Genomic DNA, 19,903 nt, shown 5'->3' on the forward strand with positions numbered 1-19,903 from the left:
TTTTTAAATACACGACAACAGTGGAATGCATTACAATCCTTATTACAAATATAGAGCACGATTTTGTTGTTTAGTCACCTTCATATGCAATGCAATGGAACAAGAGAGTACAATCCTCTTGTCTACCTGTACCTTTGTGCCTGTTGGCCAACCTGTCTCCATTACCCTTTTCTATTCCCCTGTCCACCCACTGGTAACCCTTACTCTACTCTCCACTTCCAAGAGATCAGCTATTTTAGGTTCATTTGTAGGAATGTTAATAGTATCTTATTGTGATTTTGCATCAAATTCAAATTTTGGTCTCTATAAGTCAAGTTTTATTGGGAGACAGTCACACTGCTCATTTGTGTATTACCTATGATGGCTGCCACCCCTGTTGCAGAGCAGTGTCACTCTGAGGGACCATCTAGTCTGTGAAGCCTAAAACATTTACTATCTGCCCCTTCACAGAAAGTTGGTGGCCACTCCATTCAAGCAAGTTGACAGAGTGAGAACCATGTTAGTGAATGTGTGTGTGTGTGTGTGTGTGTGTGTGTGTGTGTGTGTGTGTGTATGGTGGGGGTACTTCCCTAGGTCAGAGCTGCTTGGTGGGTAGAGGATGTGATGGACAGAAGGACAGACACCACAGGTGTCTAAGCCCTCATCCCTGAAACTTCTGACTATTTTATCCCACATGTTGTATTCAACTGTGAATATTGTCTTTAAAATCAGAACAAATAAAAAAAATACATACTGGGATATTATTACAATTGTCCTCAGTTCTATTTCCTTTAGTTTTTGTAATAGCTAGCTATTACTGCAGAACAAGCAGTCCTCAATGCAAATGGTCTAATAAGGATTTTTTTCAACAAATGGGACAATCTGGTTTTCTAATTCTGGCTCAGGAAAAGCACATGTATGTTTTCGGGAGAGCCCATGGCCTGGAATCACATGAGGAGCAGGAATTCATCTCCCTTGTGAGCCATCCTTTGATCTTGAGGACTGAAGTCATGCTGAGCCTGAAGGACACACATAATGAAGAATATGGGTATTGCTCATTTACTACCTTTATAGTGCTGTGGCAAAATTCAGAAAGGGGAGGGATATTTCACTTAGAACAATGGAAGGATTAATATTTCTAGGCAGCACTGGACATTTCTAAGCAGAAACATGTCAGTGACTCAATAACACAACCTAAAAAAATGCTGACCAGTCCTCAGTAAACCAACCCCTGACACACGAACACCAACCTTCCCCACTTCAGTGATTATAATTGCAGTATGAAAAGACACATTTACAAAGTAATGCAATGTGTAATGTAGACGTTTATCTCATATTTAAAGTCCTCTCTGATTTTGAAGCCAAAGTAATCATATTTTCATTTCAATTTTTTCTCTCCATCTAGACTTCAAGTGGAGACATGTATTTGAAAATAAGCTTTGCCAGTGATTATGGCAGAGACTGTGAACGCCATGCTGGGCAAGAGAAAAGAATCCCAATGGTGAGAAGAAAAGCCAAAGTTCAGCCATGAAGCTCACTGGTCTGTTGGAATTGATCTCATCAGGAAGAGCAGCTGAGATGGGGACAAGCAGAGGCATGAGGGACCCACAAGGGCAAAGCCATGCTGTGGGATTCCCACCAGGATTATTACACAGGCCATCTTAACTGTCAAATGCATTTTTTATACACGGAATACAGCAGATTAGTGTGTTTTAGTATCAACAAAAGAAAAATCACTTGGTATGACCCATCATTTGAGAAAAAAAAATGTTTTTCAGAAATGCATGTTGTCCCTTGAGATAAGTGTGAATTTCCAATATCTCTAATTCAGGATTGAAAATCACTTTGAGAATGTATGTAGATGATAAAGAGGAAGAAAACTGCTCAGATCTCAGAGGGAGCAGAAAGCTTAGCAGCTGTGCTTTATGACTTTCATAGAGAAGTTGAAATCGAAGAAAGAGAAACTCCAGGAAATGGATAGAAGGAACAAGTCATATTTCAAATTCTAACAAAAAACATTTCTAATTTTTCACTATGAGGCTTTGAGCCCTGTGATCAAAAGCAATTTTTAAAGACCCACCAACATGGGCTCTTTGATAATTTCTTCACAAAAGAGTCTTCTCAGAGCGCTCTTGATGTCTTTATTCCTCAGACTGTAGATGAAGGGGTTCAGCATGGGGGTGACCACTGTGTACATCACAGAGGCAGTTGCACTGGAGTGTGCATTTTGTGCAATAGAACAACTAAGGTACACTCCCAGGAGTGTGCAATAAAATAAGGAGACCACGGAGAGGTGAGATGCACATGTGGAGAAGGCTTTGTATTTGCCCTGAGCTGATGAGATTGCACGGATGGAGGAAATGATCTTGGAGTAGGAGTACAGGATGCCAGTGAGGGGGCCACCTCCCAGCAGCCCTGCCACAAGATAGAGCACCATATTATTCAAGAAAGTGTCAGAACAGGCAAGATAAACCAACTGATTAGGTTCACAAAAAAAGTGTGGTATTTCCACATCTGTGCAGAAGGACAGTCGCAACGTCATTAAACTTTGTAACAAGGAATTGAGAGCACTTGTGATCCAGGAAACCAAAACCAGCAGTCCACAGAGCCTGGGGTTCATGATGACCGTGTAGTGCAGTGGGTGACAGACGGCTACATACCAGTCATAGGCCATTACAGCCAGGAGAAAGTTCTCCAACCCTACAAACAATATAAAAAAGTAAATCTGCACGATGCAGCCTGCATATGTTGTGGCCTTGCTCTGTGTCTGAATGTTCACCAGCATCTTTGGCACAGTGGTGGAGGTGAAGCAGATGTCCACAAAGGACAGGTTGGAGAGGAAGAAGTACATGGGCGTATGCAGGTGGGAGTCTGAGATGGTGGCCAGGATAATGAGCAGGTTCCCCAGCACGTTGGCCAGGTACATGGACAGAAAAAGGCCAAAGATAAGGTGTTGAATTTCTGGGTCCTTTGAAAGTCCCAGAAGAAGAAATTCAGAAATTTGTGTGAAATTCTTTGAATCCATGTGCTGTGAAGAGAAAAAAATTGAACATGAGTGATTTTTGAAACTAATCCCTTTTAGGGTGACCCCAGTGCCATTCCTAGTTAGCAGATTTGTTCCCTAATAAGCTGATTTATTCCTAATTAGAAGTTTCAGTCCTTCTCTACCTTTTCCTCAGCATGGTTTGTATTCTACCAATGAACAATCCTTCTATGTCCTCGAGGAAGGGGCCTTGAGTTCCAATCCTGTTCCTGGCCCTGGCTCTGCAATGGGCACAGGGTGCTAAAAATAGAAGACCCTAAGTTTTCATTATGGAGAACAAATGTATGTAGACAATTATTAAAAACAGCAGCTTGGGGCTGGGGTTGTGGCTCAGTGGTAGAGCACTCACCTAGCACATATAAAGCCCTGGTTTTGATCCTCAGGATCACATAAAAATAAATAAATAAAGGTATTGTTTCCAACTACAACTATAATTTTTTAAAGCAGCTCTATATTAGGGTTTATAATGCTTTCTCCATAACGTGATGATACCTTTTGAGGAGCTAGATTTAAACATCAGAGTGTACCTAGATAAACACATCACAAGGCACAACATGCATATGTGTAAGTGATATGTAATAGTAAAAATTAACAAGAAACATCTTCATAATATGTCCTCATAATGTCACATGGTATAATCAATATGAATCCAACTAGGACAGATAAGAGGCTGTTCTTCAGGGGGTCCAGGTAAATGGGTCAAAGGTGACACTTGAGCAGAGGCCTGCAAGAGAGGAGGGTGCCCTGAGGTGGTCTGCAGAGACCTGGGCCTGGCAGGAGAGGTGAGCGGTGCAGAATCCTGAGGACAGTGCCTACTGTGCACATTCTCATTTCAAAGGAAGCCACAGGGAAGGAGCTGCCTCCTGGTTTCTATGGAGATGTGGAGATTCTCAGGAGGGGCCTTTGTTCCCCTGCTCTCTCCTGACAGTTGCTGGAGGTGGCTTTCCTGAGGTGGCTGACCCCTGAGGAGGTGCACATATTTTATGTGGACGAGAGGATGAGTTTAGACACCTGTGAACTCTGGCTGTCCCTTCAACACATAGATGTAAGCATCACCTCCAAGAGTGTCCCTGGGTCCCTATTGTTTCTTGTTTTCTTGATTTTTTCTTTGGCAAGACCATTTATCCTAAGGTCTACCCTACCAGAACATTTTCATATGCACAATATTATATCATTAGTCCTGGTACTACATGGTATAGCCAGTGTCTGGAAATTAATCACCATATATAACTCTAACTTTCCATCCGTGAACACACGGCCCACATTTCCCCTGATCCCCTCCCTGATACCAATGTTCTATTCTGTGTATGAGTGTGACAATTTTAGAAATCTCATGCCTGTAGAATCATGCATTATTCTACTTTAAAAGGTATCCTGTGGACCAAAGTGTGTCCCTCCTCATTTCTCTCTCTTGGTTAGCGTCAGGAGTCTGTATTATAATAAGCTCAGTTTAGCCAGATAAGCACTAAAAATAATTACAGGCCATTGTTCTAGATGAACATAGAGGCACAAACTTCAATGAAATTAAAGCAAATACTTTCAATGGCATGGTAAGAGTATTATTACAACTTGGAATTCAGGAACTGAATTGCCCCTGATCTATAATACTCTCCATAAAATCCTGCCCCTCTCCTGATATTCTGCCATATATTCTCAGAGTATTTATCCCTGAGGAAATTATAATATACATGCATTTGTTTCTGTGTAGTCTACACTTGCCGTTATAATCTAAGGTCCAAGTGAGAAGATATTCTACCTTTTCTCTTCATTTTGTGTTTTCGAAAATGTGGACAGTTTAATTGAAAAAAATTAATAAATTTAGAGTTTCTATAAGAAAAGAATAATCAGGTGAATAAATGGTTGCAAATCAACTTCATTAAATGAAATGAATGAAAATCTAACATAAAATTTTCATCAAAAGAACTAAAATAACTATCACAATGAGTCTCTAATTCAAGATTGACAAATACCAGGAAATAAATAATAAAAAGATACTTTTTTAGGAGCAGTGAAAGAAGTGGTATCCAAAGGTACAATTTCATCCTGTAAAAACATAAGTGTGTACAAATGTGCTTAGGACACTGGACATAACGCCAGGAGCGATGGAGTGAGTCACAACCAAGGTTAGAGAGTCATCACCGCTCCCTTCATGAGTCCCACCATGCACGTGGGCCAGGAGTGTCACCTGCATCTTCCCACCTATTCCCAGCAGGAAGCCCATGGGGTCAGGTGCCTATTCCAACTGTGCAGAGAGAGGATCTCTGTAGATGTAACGAAACTCCTGTGTATGAAACGTGCATATGAGAAAGATACAGGTGATCTTCACTTGATTGCAATGAAATATCTTCCACAAGAGGGCAGGGGATGATTGCTACTCATAAAAATAGAACCAACTCAAAAGCAAAAAAGGAGTAATAAGGAAGAACAGATAAGAAATGAGATGCAAAATGGTATAAAAGGGATTTTATTACTGCCGATAATGAAGAAGAACTTTAGTATAAAAAACAATGGAGGGGTGGATCAGCAATGTGACCAACTCACAGGTTTGGCCACATGAAATTTATTAACTCACATGTTCTCACTCGAAAGGGCAATACATATATAAAGGAACTAAATGCAAACAGCAATCAGTGAAAACAACTTCCAATTCTTCTCAGAGTTAAAAAAAAATACCCAGTTCCCATAAAATCAAAGTATTTGCAACTACAAAGAGAAAGAAAAGGCTAACAAGTTAAAATAGACTCAGCCTTTGCAATAAAAATTGCAAAATAAAGCTCTTTAATTTTGTACACTAACATATTAAGTAAGACTTATTTCATGTGACCACCTAGCACGAGAGAGGATGCTGTGAGATGTATGTCCCCTGAAGGGAGTATTTGTAAGCAGCCCTCGTCTCCCCTTTGTGATGAATATGGAAGTGGCTTGAATACACTCCAGGCTGAAATTAAAGGAAGAAATGTCCTCACCTCACTGCACAACCCGCCACCCCTGAGACCTATTTTGCCCAACCTGCTCCTGGGGAGCTCCCTGGATATGTTCTCATTTTATGGAAAATACTTGATACACTTTCCCAGTCTTGTCTAATTGGACTTTTTCCCCATTTTACAGTTGTCAGCAATGATCTAAGCACTGCAGATCTGAGAGTCGCTTCTCTTTTTAACATGTTAACCAGTGGCAGATGAGTGAGTCAGCACTCAGCTCTCTCAGCTCTGGGCTGGGTGGGTGGGTCGATGTTGTCAGCTTCTGTTCTTGCTGAACACTTCTTGCAGGACCTACCAGGTCTCAGACTCACATGGATGGGGTCTCTGAGAAGGTCTCCTTGTGAAAGTCCTTGTGGAAGTTGATGGTGGAAACTGAAGCTCTGTCCCCAGACAAGACAGCAGGAGGAGTGAAGCCCTGGCCCCTGAGCCAGACTGAGGACTCCAGAACAAGCCACCAGGTCCTGCTCAGCCTGTGTGATTGCACACTCTGAGGGACAAGATCAGGGCAGCTCCTTGTAGCTCCCTCTCTGCTCGTTAGATACAGTCCTCTCGTCACTCCATCCCCTGAGCTCCTGACTTTCCTGGGGGACACTGGTCAGAGCAGAAAGTAAAATGTTCCTGCTTATTCTATATTCCCACAAGATCAGGGCAATTAGGTGAATCTGGTCTTTGTTGTTTTTCTTTCTTCATAAAATCCTCCACCTTCCAGAAATCTACACTCCTTAGCATTTTTGCCCAATCCTTAGCTATGATTTCCTCCAAGCTACTTGACTTTGCTAGATTCAGGGACTGACCAAGCACTGACTTGGAGGGACACAGCCCCCAATCCCTTCAGAGAATTGCTATTGTCTCTTCATCAGGGAATAGAACTGTGTTTGTTATAAAGTCTTGGAAATTTACCACAACTCTTGAAATCATGATGCTTTTTACAAAGCACTTAGTTATTTCATGCTTGGAACTAAAGTTAAAAACTGTCATTTGAAAAAACAGAATATAGTGTCACAGTTTGCCTTGGGGAAAAATGTCATTCATGCCTTTATTTATAAAACATTAGGCAATTATTAGTGATATACTTAGGTTTTTATGTGTGTGAGTGTGCACGCGTGGGTGTGCACATGCCTGCAGCATGGACTGAAGTTAGAATCTTACAAGGATTGTTTCATTTAGTTTTCATAGATGTATATTGTATGAGGTCAATAGTGTCATGACTCATTTTATATTTGTATAAATGGGGACCAGAGAGGCTATTAGATCTGCCTCCAATTATGAACTGAGTTAGAATGAGCTTTTTTCCTTGTGTTCCCTGTTCTCCTGATCCAGGGCACCAGTCTTCCACCAGGCCTCCTGGAAATGGGTGGCAATCAATTGTTGAGGAAATTTTGGATTTTTATCAGTTGGGATATGTACAGAACCTAGGAGGTGGAAACCTGGGATCCTGCTCTGTGGCCAAGAAAGCACAGGACACCACACATCAAAGTGTTATTTCACACAAATGTCAACAGTGGGGAGTTTGAGAAACACTTTCTGTCCAGAATGTGTCCAACTTCAGTGTTGGAAACAAATATGAATCACTTGGGGATCTGGTTGAAATGCAGGTTGTGATTTGACGGGTTAGTGTGGTCAGAGATTGTGCTTTTGCAAGAGTTGCCAGTCAGGCTACAAGCTCCTGATCCTGGTAGGTGGACCATTCTTCTTCTTTCTTTTTTAGGCTCAAAAAAATCATGATAATGGCCTATAACAGAATGTTTTCAAGAACAATGCACTGTGGAATGATTGCATCCAGCTAATCATCATGCGTATCACTTCCTGCGGTTATTATTTCTGTGGTGAGACACTCGATATCCACTCACCACTGTTAACGATTCTGTCGCTAACTATGGTCACCAGGTCGTAGGTCTCCTGAACTCTTCCTCCGGTCTAGCTGAACCTCAGATCCTTTGACCAACATCTCTCCGCACAGCCCCACAAACCACAGCAGTCTCTGATGACCACCATTTCACTTTTTTATATATCTACGTTTTTAGATTCCACAGGTGAGTGAGATCATGGCAGCATTTGTCATTCTGTCTCATTTTCACTTCTCTGGGGACTTCCATTTTCATCTGTGCTGTCACAGCTGACAGAATTTCATCCATTTTTTTGGTTGAACCATACTCCCCTGAGTATACATAAGGTGTTTAATTCATCCATCCATGTATCCAGACATAGGTGGATTCCATATCTGCTTATCTGAATAAGGCTAAGTGAATATGGAAGTGCAGAAGTCTCTGAGGCTAACTTCATTTCTTTTGGATGAACATTTCCAGTGATGCGATTGCTACACCATTTGGTTTTCCCATTATTGAGCACTAACGCTGTTGTCCAGCATCAGAGTCAAGTGCAGGCATTCCAAGGCCTTCTCCACCATGAAGGCCTCCATCACCTCAGTTGTAATTTAGGTGGTCAGGTGCTGGACTCTGTAGCTCGGCTTCTGCCTAAATAAGTCGACATTTGCTTCTTGAAGGCCTCCCTTGTGATAGGAAATCAAACTTGTTGTCTTTGGCTCCTTATCTACAAATTTGGTAGACTCCCCTTCTTCATGGAGTGTCTGTGTGAACTAATTCATAGGTTAAAGATCACATGAAATGACCTGTGGAGAGTAGACGTCCCACAGATAGCAGCCATTGTGACCATCACCTTGCTCCTCATTGGCTCAGGTCACTGTGACATCACAAGCGTTTCCTGGCACAGGAAGTGAGTCCAATATTGAGTGGCTCCTGGGAGACAGGGAGAGGTAGTGCAGGGATGTCCTCCCAGGACCCAGGCAGGCAGCTCAGAGCCTTGGTCCACCACCCTGTGCTGTGTTGGACTCATGGGTGTCATCTCTGACCCACTCAGGATTGGTCCAAATAGCCACAGTAAAGGTTTTCAGATTCTTTTAGGTTGTTTTACTATGTTCTCCTCTTGGGAAGATCTATAAAACTGATATTTCTTGGTGCATCAAATTATTTGTCCCTTATTTCTCATCTGGTGTAAATCCATAGAATATAATTCATAAACGTTTTTTGATGCCACCAGAAGTAGAAATGCATTTGTCTCTGATTCTGCCCACAGAGAACTTCTTTTATATTTTACAATTAGTCATCACTCCCACATATTCTGCAGGACAACTGGCCAACTCTACCCAGGACTTTGGGCCTTGGCCTTGCCTGATATGAATGCATGTCCCTCCTGTATGACTTTGGACATGGACAAGTGCATGGTTAATTTTGGGGGTCTACTTGAGTGGATTGAAGGATACCACAAGAATTGGTAAATCTTCAGCTCTCTGTGTCTTTTGGAGAGTGTTTCCAGAGAAGATTGGTACTGGACAGAGTGATGAGTCTCCCTCCCCACGAGCAACTCCATCCAGATGTCTGTCCCTGCACTGAACAGGAAGACAGAACAAGGGGAAGCTCCCTGCTGGTTCTTCCCTCTGGAGCAGGCGTGTTCTCTCCTGCTGCTGCTGCTGGACATCTGACCCCAGTTCCTAGAGCCTCTGGACTCTGGCATTGGCCCCAGCAGCCCTCTGGGTCCTGGCATCTCTCCTCCTGGACTGGCTGCTGCACCTTTGTCCTCCCTGGTTCTGAGGCCTCTGGCTTCTTGGACTGAGTCACACGATTGGCTTCTCTGGCTCTCCAGCTGCAGACACCATTGTGGAAACACTCAGCCTATATGATCACGGGAGTCCATCGCATATCTGAACCTGTGTTTCCATCTGTCACCTGTCCACTTCCTCTGGAGAAGCCTAATGCCAAAGTGACCTGCCTCAGGTGATAGGATGTGGGCAGACGTGACCTGCTCTATGGGAAGAAGCTGTAAGGTCCTGGGAGATTCCACCACGCCCTTCTCTTCCTCTGTGTTGTCTACCACGCGGCCTGCACAGTGGTTTCATTAATGAGGTTCTAGGCATTAAGTTAGTTAGAAGAGATCAAAATAAAACACACAAACCAGTACCTTATTTTACATTGCTAGGTCCGAGACGGCTCGCCTCCCTGATTCCCGCCTCTAGCCGCCCAGCAGGGCAGCGAGGATTACTCTGGGCTAGCAGGAGAGAGAGAGAGCGAACACGCCGGGGAGTAGCCTTTTATTTGGGGGACAAGAGATTCAGGGGAGAATTCCATCCAATGAAGGTTGAGGGGGGGCTGCACTCCAAGGTCAGGGTCAGTGATTGGGTCTCCAGGGTCAGTGGTCACGCACACCCCCACATGGATGGGCTCTCTCATCAGGAAAGGGTCGGGATAGCTCCGACACAGCCAGAGCGCCTCAGGCCCTTAACGGGAGTCACCCAATCACGTGTCAGAATGGCTCCCCACATATTTCCCCTTTCTTTTCTTAACAATGAGGCGGCGGTTCACTCTCTGGAGTCCCCGGATTCTTGATTGGAGGACTCGCCATCCTATAGTTACAATACAAAAGAGAATTAACAGCAAAGAGAATAATCCAATAAGGTACCAAGCGGAGTGTTTAAGAATATTTCCAGGGTTGAATCCATTTAACTCCTTCAATATTTGGTTAGCCAAAGAAGAAGGATCTGAAAAATCAGCTCTATTATTTTGAATGTCTTGGATACGGTGATGAAGTTCCAGAATATCCAAGCTATTATTACTATTTTGCCAAATACCTAATAAATGGTTTTTAACCTTCTCCCAATCCCAGAGAGAAGCATTGTACTTGGCAGCTGTAACACATACATACTTATAATTAGCATGGCATTTAAGCCTTTCCTTAAATTTTAAGGCTGAAAGTTCATTACCAATGTTTATAACAGTCGCCTCTAAGGCGTTTAATTTAGTCTCAATCTTTTCATCAATATTTACTTGATTACGCAGAGCCTTGGAAGTATTTTGAGCTAAATTATTAAGAAATTTTGCATGTTGAATATTCTGAGAAGTATTTTGAGCTAAATTATTAAGAAATTTTGCATGTTGAATATTCTGAGACAATGTCAGAGATGCAGAGACAGTTGAGGCAATAAATGAGACCAGTGCTAAGACACCAACAATTATGACTCCAATAGCACGTTTAGGTCTTGTTAGCTGGGCATAAATCTGCTGTAAGACTTGTAAACCAGCATCAGCATACAATGGCTCTGAAATATTAGCAGGTAATAAAACAAAAGAGGGCTGATGAAGTATCAGCACTCCTTTTCCTCCATTATACCTAGAAATACAATTAGTTAGGTTGCACTTATTACAAGTAACAAAATATCTGTCATCTATCCATTTAACTTTTACATTTCCAATAATTAAAACATAAGGAGATTGGACACAGGCTCTTAAGCCATAACAAGATCCCTCTTTACAGTTCTTGCCGACAAATTTTGGTAAAGGTTTATCTGTAAAATGTAAATATTCTGAGGCAGCAATTAAACGCCAAATATCTTTTTGAACACCTCCTTCACTATAAGTCAAAATATTACTAACAAATCCTGCAGGTGTCATAGCAGAATTTCTTCGTAATTGTCTCTTATCAATTTTTGGAGACCAGTCTAAAATATACCCACTAGTTTTAGACACCTTATGTTGTACAGGAAAGGTATTTACACAATCCATCCATTTAGGAAAGGTGCTAATTTCAATTGTAGAACTATTTGGACAGTGGGGTATCTGTGGAGGTTTTGCAGAAATGACTGGCTTTTTATGGGAAAGTCCCATCTTAATTACTGATCTAGTATTAGGTTTTAAGTCCTCATAAATAGAATTATTTGTCAGTCTAGGTTTACCAATCGCTGTCCTTTCTTCAAATGATACTTTCAGACAGCCAGCATGTTTATCATGTGACCAACACAAAGGTAATTGGGCACTGTAGCCAGAATAATTAAATCTAGTCACATGATTGGGAGTAATATGAGTATCTGTAAATCCTCCCATCATGAATGAGTCATTAGTAAATACTGGAATAGATTCTCCAGTCCACACAGCTGGGTGTACCAGGGGTGGATCTGGGAAATGTGTCCAATAAGTGTCTACTTGATTCCCTTTTACCTGACAGCCCAGTAGGGCAATTACTGTTGCTACCATCAAGACTGGGGTCCTGTTCTTTCCTAGGCGTCGAAGTATTTGGGAAGCCTGGGTTGTCAATTTCTTCACATCTTTCCATGAAATCAGCTTTTCGGCTGGTTCAATCTGGTCTTTCTTCATCTTTTTCCGATATCTCCTCCTTCTGGGTTGTGGCTCCTCCGGGTCGATCCTCAGTCGCTTGAGTCTGGGTTCTCTCTCCTCCATGTCTGATAGCACGTTCAGGCACCCAAATAGGACGAAAAGCACCTTCTGGAAAAATACAAGCATGCCCTCGGCCCCATGATATTACCGGATCCGGCCCCTTCCACTGACCAGTCTGTAAATCTTTCCACAGAACTCTGCCTAAAGGGCCTGTCACTGAGGGAGACATTTGCCTCTCAGCAGCAGTGTGACCTTCTGTGTCACAGTTTAAAAAATTTAAAACAAACAAGGCATGATTAAGGCTATTTTGGGGAGTCACTATCTTATTCCCCCTTTTCAATTTTTGTAATTGAAGCTTAATAGATAAATGAGCTCGTTCTACAATGGCTTGACCTTGGGGGTTATAAGGAATTCCTGTTTTATGATTAATTTGAAACTCTTGGCAAAATTGTTGAAAAGAAGAGCTTACATAAGCTGGAGCATTATCTGTTTTAATCTGCATAGGGCACCCTAAAACGGAAAAAGCTGCTAAGCAATGAGAAATTACATGTTGAGTATTTTCCTTAGTACGTGCTGTGGCAAAAATAAATCTAGAATAAGTGTCTACTATGACATGCACATAACATTGCTTACCAAATTGAGGAATATGAGTTACATCCATTTGCCATATCTGATTTGGTTTTAATCCATGGGGATTTACCCCTGATGCAGAGATGGAGTGTGAATAACACACTTAGGACATTGGCTTACAATCTGACGAGCTTGTTCTCTGGTAATACTAAATTTTTTACGTAAGCTAGAAGCATTTTGATGATGCAAGGAATGGGAAGCTAGTGCACAGTCATATGAAGACATCTGTTGACAAAAGGCTACTAATTTATCAATTTTATCATTACCTGCAACTAAAGGTCCAGGAAGGATAGTATGTGCACGGATGTGTCCAATGAAACATGGGTACTTTCGCATTAGCACTGTCTTTTGTAAATTATGAAATAATTCAAATAACTCCTGTGATGAAGTAAAGCCAATAACTGAGGTTTCAATATTTTTGGTAACTCCGACTGCATATAAGCTGTCAGAATAGATATTAATAGGCTCATTTGAAAAATAATCTAAGGCACAAATCAGAGCTTGGAGCTCTGCCCTTTGGGCAGAAGTATAAGAAGTTTGTATTACCTCTGTGTGAACACGGCTGAAGAAACCTGCCTTACCAGAGTTGGAACCATCCTTGAACACCGATAAAGCTCCCTCTATTGGATGAGAACGTACAATCTTTGGAAAAATAAGTGATGTTAATGATGCAAATTGTACAATCTTATCACAAGGATAATGGCTATCTATCTGGCCAGGAAAATCTGCAAAAGCTATCTGCCATGAACTAGAAGTTTGAAAAAGCCAATTAGTCTGTTGAACAGAAAATGGAATAATTATGATATCAGGCTCAGATCCAATTAATTGTAAAATCCTAGTTCTACCTTTAATAACTAATTGAGCTATAGAATCATTAAAAGGAATTAATGTTTTTTGAGGGGAGTGAGATAAATAGATCCATTCAATAACTCCTAATCTTTGCCATATGGCTCCTGTTGGGGTATGCTCAGTTGGAAATATTAATAAATACATTATTTCTTTAGGATCTATTCTAGTAAGCTGTGCATTTTTAATTGTAATTTCCACTTTCCTTAAGGCTGCCTTAGCTTCTAAAGTTAGTTGTCGTGGAGAGGTTGGAGAAGGATTCCCTTGTAATATCTGAAATAAAGGACTTGACTCAGAAGTAGTTAACTTTAAGGATGGTCTTAGCCAGTTAATATCTCCTAATAGTTTTTTGAAAATCATTAAGGGTACGTAACTCTTTAACTCTTATCTGAAGATTTTGAGGACGGATTGTATTCCCTTGAATTATCTGACCTAGATATTGAAAAGATGATACCTTTTGAATTTTTTGAGGAGCTATACATAAACCCATTGTTGTAAGTGAGGTCTCTAACTGAGTAAAAATTTCTGAAAGTACTTCTGGATTAATATGAGCCAATAGTATATCATCCATAAAATGAATAATATATGCATCAGGGAAGCTATTTCTAATGGGATCTATTGCCTGGTCAACATATTTTTGGCACAGTGTAGGGCTATTACGCATTCCCTGAGGAAGCACCTTCCAACAGTATCTTTTAACAGGTTCCTTAAAATTAATTGCTGGGACAGTGAAAGCAAATCTTTCACAATCTTCAGGATGTAACCTTATAGAGAAAAAACAGTCTTTTAAATCTATTACCATCAAGCTATAATCTAAAGGAATGGCTGTGGGGGAGGGAAGTCCTGGCTGTAATGATCCCATAGGCTGAATTGCATGATTTATCGCCCTTAAATCCTGTAGTAATCTTAAATTTCCTGACTTTTTCTTAATAATAAAAATAGGTGTATTCCAAGGGCTAAGTGTTGGTTCAATATGACCAGCCTGAAGTTGTTCCTCAACTAATCTATGAATTATTTTAAGCTTTTCCCCTGAGATGGGCCACTGAGAAATCCATATAGGCACTTCTGTGAGCCACGTGATTTTTTCAGCTGTCTTAAGGATCGGGGAAGTACTCAGGGCCCCTAATAAAAATTTTGGCCTGGAGTATTTCGTGGAGACTGGCTTGAAAACAGATATTCATCCTGAAAGGTCTCCCCATCATCTCCAGGAAAATACCTCTGATTAACCTCCTCAACTGATCTTATAGAATTTGGAGTAACTAATAACAGTCCCATTTTGGCTAATATATCTCTTCCCCATAGGTTAGCTGGTAAAGACTCTAACACATAAGGCTTAAATACTCCACTGTTCCCATCAGAATCTTCCCAACGGAGATAGTTGGCACTTTGAGCAGGCTGTGAACTCTGTCCTATTCCTTCTAGGTTAGCTGGTGCTGTATGCAAAGGCCATGTCTTGGGCCAAAACCGGCTGGACAATACTGAGCTATCAGCTCCTGTGTCTATGATGCCTAGGAAAATTTTATTATTAATTTTAAGTTTTAATAAAGGGCGTTCTTGTCGCACTAACTGGGACCAATATACTCTGTCCGGCAGTTTAGAAACTGAATCTACCGGTAGGTGCCTTTCTGAGACACAAGGCAATAATATTAATTGAGCAAAAATATCCTTTGGGGTGAGTCTTAGGGCATAATTGGACCTTACAGTAACATATAATTGCCCCTTAAATTCTGAATCTATCACACCAGGTATTACTTCAATGGCTCCCTTCAAATTATCACGCCCCAAAATTAAACCTACAGTATTCTCAGGAAGCGGCCCGAAAATCCCAGTAGGGATTTGTGTTGGTCCCATTTCAGGATCTAATTCAACTGTCTCTGAAGGTCCTAAGAAAACTGTCTGTGATCCCTGTCTCTGTCCCGGTAAAAATCGCGGACTGTCCTGGTCGGCGCTGTCAGTGACGTCACACTCTGCGACCGTTCCCCATATTGTTTCTGGGTCCGGGGAGGGGCCGAATGGAAGTTTTTTGTCCCCTCGCTAGGAGGAAATACTTGTGGCGAGAAGGCGGGCTCATCTGCGCCACCCGAATCAACCACGTGGCGCTGAGTCCTGCAATATCTATTATCGCCAGTAGATGTAGCCCTAAACCTAAAATTGCGTATGCAACACTCGCAGGCAAAATGACCGGTTTTTCCGCAAACGTAACATTTACCGCGGAACTTCTGAACTGAATTTTGCGGCCCCAAGGTTTCCTTTAATACTGTTGCTAAGGCCACCATTTGTAACTGAGTGGAATCTAAGTCAGAACACAAGCGAATATACTCAGAAATTGTTCCTTTTTTACGATGGGGTCGGAGAACATCCTGACAGATTTTATTTGCGTTCTCAAAAGCCAATTGCCTAACGATAAATTCGCTAGCTCCTGGGTCCCCGATGGACCTGTTCGCAGCCTGATACAGTCGGGCTACGAAATCTGAATAAGTCTCACTGGCACCTTGTCTGATTTTGGTAAGAACTAAATTGGACTGGTCCTTGGGGACGATTTGTCTCCAGGCACGTTTTGCACAATCAGTTATTTGATTGTACACTACAAAATCATAATTTAACTGTCTTTCTAAATCAGCGAAATTTTCAGTCCCTAAAAACATCGTTACTGGCGTTTCTATGCCCTGTCTTCTGTTTCTTTCTGCCTGTTCATTACAAAAATCAGTCCAGTAAGTTTTCCAAAGCAAGTAATCTCCCCCGCTCAGACAAGATCTGGCTAAAAAAATCCAATCACTAGGAGGAAGGGGTTGTGAGCAAATATTTTCTATCAGACTCTGAACAAAAGGCGAATTTGGGCCATATGTTTCACATGCATTTTTCAATTCCTTGATAGTTTTAAAAGGGATTACAGCATGAACTCTAACTCTCTGATCTTGTTCATTAGTTTGCTCAAAAACTGGAAAGAGGTGAAAACCAGTAGTATCCTCTCCCATTTCTTGAGCCTTCCTAATACCTTGCTGAACTGGGGTAAGAAAAGTCATCTTTAATTCAGCACACCTGTTAAATTTGGTCCTTCTAGCAGGTACCGGCCGAATTTTAAAAGCTTGGGCAGGTGGTGCTAAATGTAGTCTATTAAAATTTCTCTCTAAATCCTGAGTTTCCACGTCTAATTCTTCTTCCTCAGATTGTGAGCTGCTATCAGACTCTGTACTATCGCCATTTGGAATTTGGGTTTCTAACTCACGTGGCTGAGAAGAAACCTGAGCCCCTCTAGGAGTTTCCTCTGTATTTTCCTCTCCAGGAAGATTGTTTACCACTTCCGGAGGGCTCTCCAAGATTAGAGATGCTTCTTCTTTATCATGCTGTTCTGTACAATCTGTCTGCGGGCTAGCTTGCATAATTCTAACCTTTGTTTTAGCTCCTAGCGCTTTTGTTTTAAAACGGCTCAAAGGAAAGGAAATTAACTTAGCTTGAGGCTGATTTTCTATTTGAATAGACCTAATAGCTCTTTGAATGCCTTTCAGAAGGTCTTCTGGCGGCCACGAACTCTGGTCCATGTATTCAAAAAGACAGACTTCTAGGGCTGTCCAAGTTTTCTGTATATTCTCTATACCTCCAGGTATTTCAGTAGAAAGACAGACTCTCTGTAACTTTCTTCCTAATTTCTCCCAAGTAAGTAAATTTGGAGACTCTTGGTCACAAAACCAAGGACAATATTCACCTACAATCTTTAAAAATTGTAATAACTGAGTTTTCTTTATCTGTTTTCCTTTCTGATTAATTATACTGTCTAAAATAGTCAGATACATTTCCTTATCCGAAGAAGTAGAATTTCCCATTTTAAGTAATTTAACGTCTCTTTCCTTCAATATCTCCCGGTACTTTTGTGACCCAAATGTCACTTCTTCCTTTTCTTTATCTTTATTCTTTATCTTCCTTATTCTTTATTTCTTTTTCCTTATCTTCCTTTTTATTCTTTCCCTTAATCTTTTTAGCGCGCGCTCCCACTCAATCTAACTAATTCAGAATGCCCCCCTCGTGGGCGCCAATTCTACCACGCGGCCTGCGCAGTGGTTTCATTAATGAGGTTCTAGGCATTAAGTTAGTTAGAAGAGATCAAAATAAAACACACAAACCAGTACCTTATTTTACATTGCTAGGTCCGAGACGGCTCGCCTCCCTGGTTCCCGCCTCCAGCCGCCCAGCAGGGCAGCGAGGATTACTCTGGGCTAGCAGGAGAGAGAAAGCGAACATGCTGGGGAGTAGCCTTTTATTTGGGGGACAAGAGATTCAGGGGAGAATTCCATCCAATGAAGGTTGAGGGGGGGCTGCACTCCAAGGTCAGGGTCAGTGATTGGGTCTCCGGGGTCAGTGGTCACGCACACCCCCACATGGATGGGCTCTCTCATCAGGAAAGGGTCGGGAAAGCTCCGACACAGCCAGAGCGCCTCAGGCCCTTAACGGGAGTCACCCAGTCACGTGTCAGAATGGCTCCCCACAGTGTTGGAAGGGTGGGCTCCTCTCACGTGGGGGCCTTTTCCTCAGCCACCCTCCCAGAATGATGACACACCTGGGGCAAACACAGCTGGGTCAGAGCCACACACCTCGAGGTCAGCAGTGAAGGGGCCCAGGTTTTGCTCATAGGAAAACACTGACTTGGAGGGCGGTTTGTTTTCTGCAGATGAGAGCAAATCACTCCCAGGTGAACTTAAGTGCCTCCGAATCCACCGAGGCTGTGGCATGTATGTGTCAGAAGGTCCCTTCTGCTCCTGGATGACTGACCTTCTGTCCTGAGTACACAGCGTTGTGTTTATGCAGGTGTCTGTTGATGGTCATTGTTTATCCCACCTTTTGCTACTGTGAAAAATGTTGCTGTGGACCTTGGTGTTCAAACTTCTTCTGAGACCATTTTTGAAAGAACAATCACGGAGAAAAATGCCCATTTTTTGAGGCAGCTCTGCATATTTATAGAGCCAGGGGCGATTTGACAGTTGAAACAGTTTAACAGTTTAACGGTTTTTTGTCAGCTGGCTTGGAGTGCGTTATAATTGGTGGGTAAGGATCATGTGAGCCAGCAGGACTCACCATTGGACGGCTCTTCTTGGGGGATGGGGAAGTTGGTTTTTGGAGCCGGGGTGACTCCCAACAGTTTTCCCTTCTTTTGTGTGTATACACACAAGTTGGAATTGCTAGGTGATATGAAGGTTCTGTGTCCAACCCTCTGCAGAACTTCCAGACAGTTTTCTGCAGCAGGTGCAACATTTACATTCCCAGAAGTAATGGATGAGGATTCCAAATTCTTATCTTTGCCAGCATTGCTATTTCCCTTTTAGCAATTTTGTTACTTTTTAATTTTTATTGACCTCATAATCACACATATATGTAAGGTGTACAATGTGATACTTTTATAAAGGTGTATATTGTGCAATGATTGATTCAGTTAATTAGCATTTCCATGCTCTTAAACACATATAATTTCCTCATGATAAGATCAACATACTTTTTTCTAGCTTTTTAAAAATACATGGTATAGGGGCTTGGTTTGTAGCTCAGTGGCAAAGTGCTTATGTAGCATGTTTGAGGCACTGGATTTGATCCTCAGCAGCACCACATAAAATGTTTTTGAGAGTATTAAAAAATACATGTTATATATTATTAATTTTTGTCCCCCCTAGTAAACAGTGGAACAACAGAATTATTCCTCCTATCTGACTATTGAAAGAAAAGTGGTGCAGGACTAATAACACACATACCTGGGATGAGAAGTGGATTTATTTTTCAGAAGTCTAACAGACTGTTCTGCACAGAGAACAGCAGCAATTTCCCCTTGAATGTGACTTTTTTTATAGGCTAGAATCATGGTCGCGGGTTACGGGCAGGTTTAGTCAGAACTGACATAGTATGCATCCCCTGATCTTGTGGAAGCCTGGTTTGTTTCTTGGGACCAGAGACAGGCAGTTCTCCTCTCTCTCAGAGAGGGAACAGGGAAAGTGTTCTCAAGGAGAGAACAGGGAAACCAGTACATCCCATCTCAGGTGCTGGTAAGTTGTCTCCTATCTCTCAATGAGAGAACAGGGAGAGAACAGTCCATCACCAGACAGTTAGGTTTTATCTCAGGCTAGTTTCTATTTCTTGAGAATAAGAACAGTATTCATAAAGTGAGGGTGGGGGGAAGCAAGATGGCTGAAATTATGCCACAGCTCTCATTATATCCATTGACCAACTTCTTCTCATTGCTCCTCTTGAATTTCCGGTCAGAC

General features: G+C 41.8%; 1 protein-coding gene across 1 annotated transcript; it reads right to left on the reverse strand.

Moving 5' to 3' along the window:
- Window positions 1–2,047: 2,047 nt before the first annotated feature.
- LOC308643287 (olfactory receptor 7A17-like) lies at window positions 2,048–3,004 on the reverse strand (the record flags this gene model as incomplete). The annotated part of the gene is made up of 1 exon (XM_081283193.1): window positions 2,048–3,004. The coding sequence occupies one exon, from the start codon at window positions 3,002–3,004 to the stop codon at window positions 2,048–2,050; it is 957 nt and encodes a 318-aa protein (XP_081139319.1).
- Window positions 3,005–19,903: the final 16,899 nt, after the last annotated feature.

The sequence above is a fragment of the Spermophilus citellus genome, assembly GCF_964194105.1.
Source record: "Spermophilus citellus genome assembly, chromosome: 3".
In the NCBI taxonomy this organism is placed as follows: domain Eukaryota; kingdom Metazoa; phylum Chordata; class Mammalia; order Rodentia; family Sciuridae; genus Spermophilus; species Spermophilus citellus.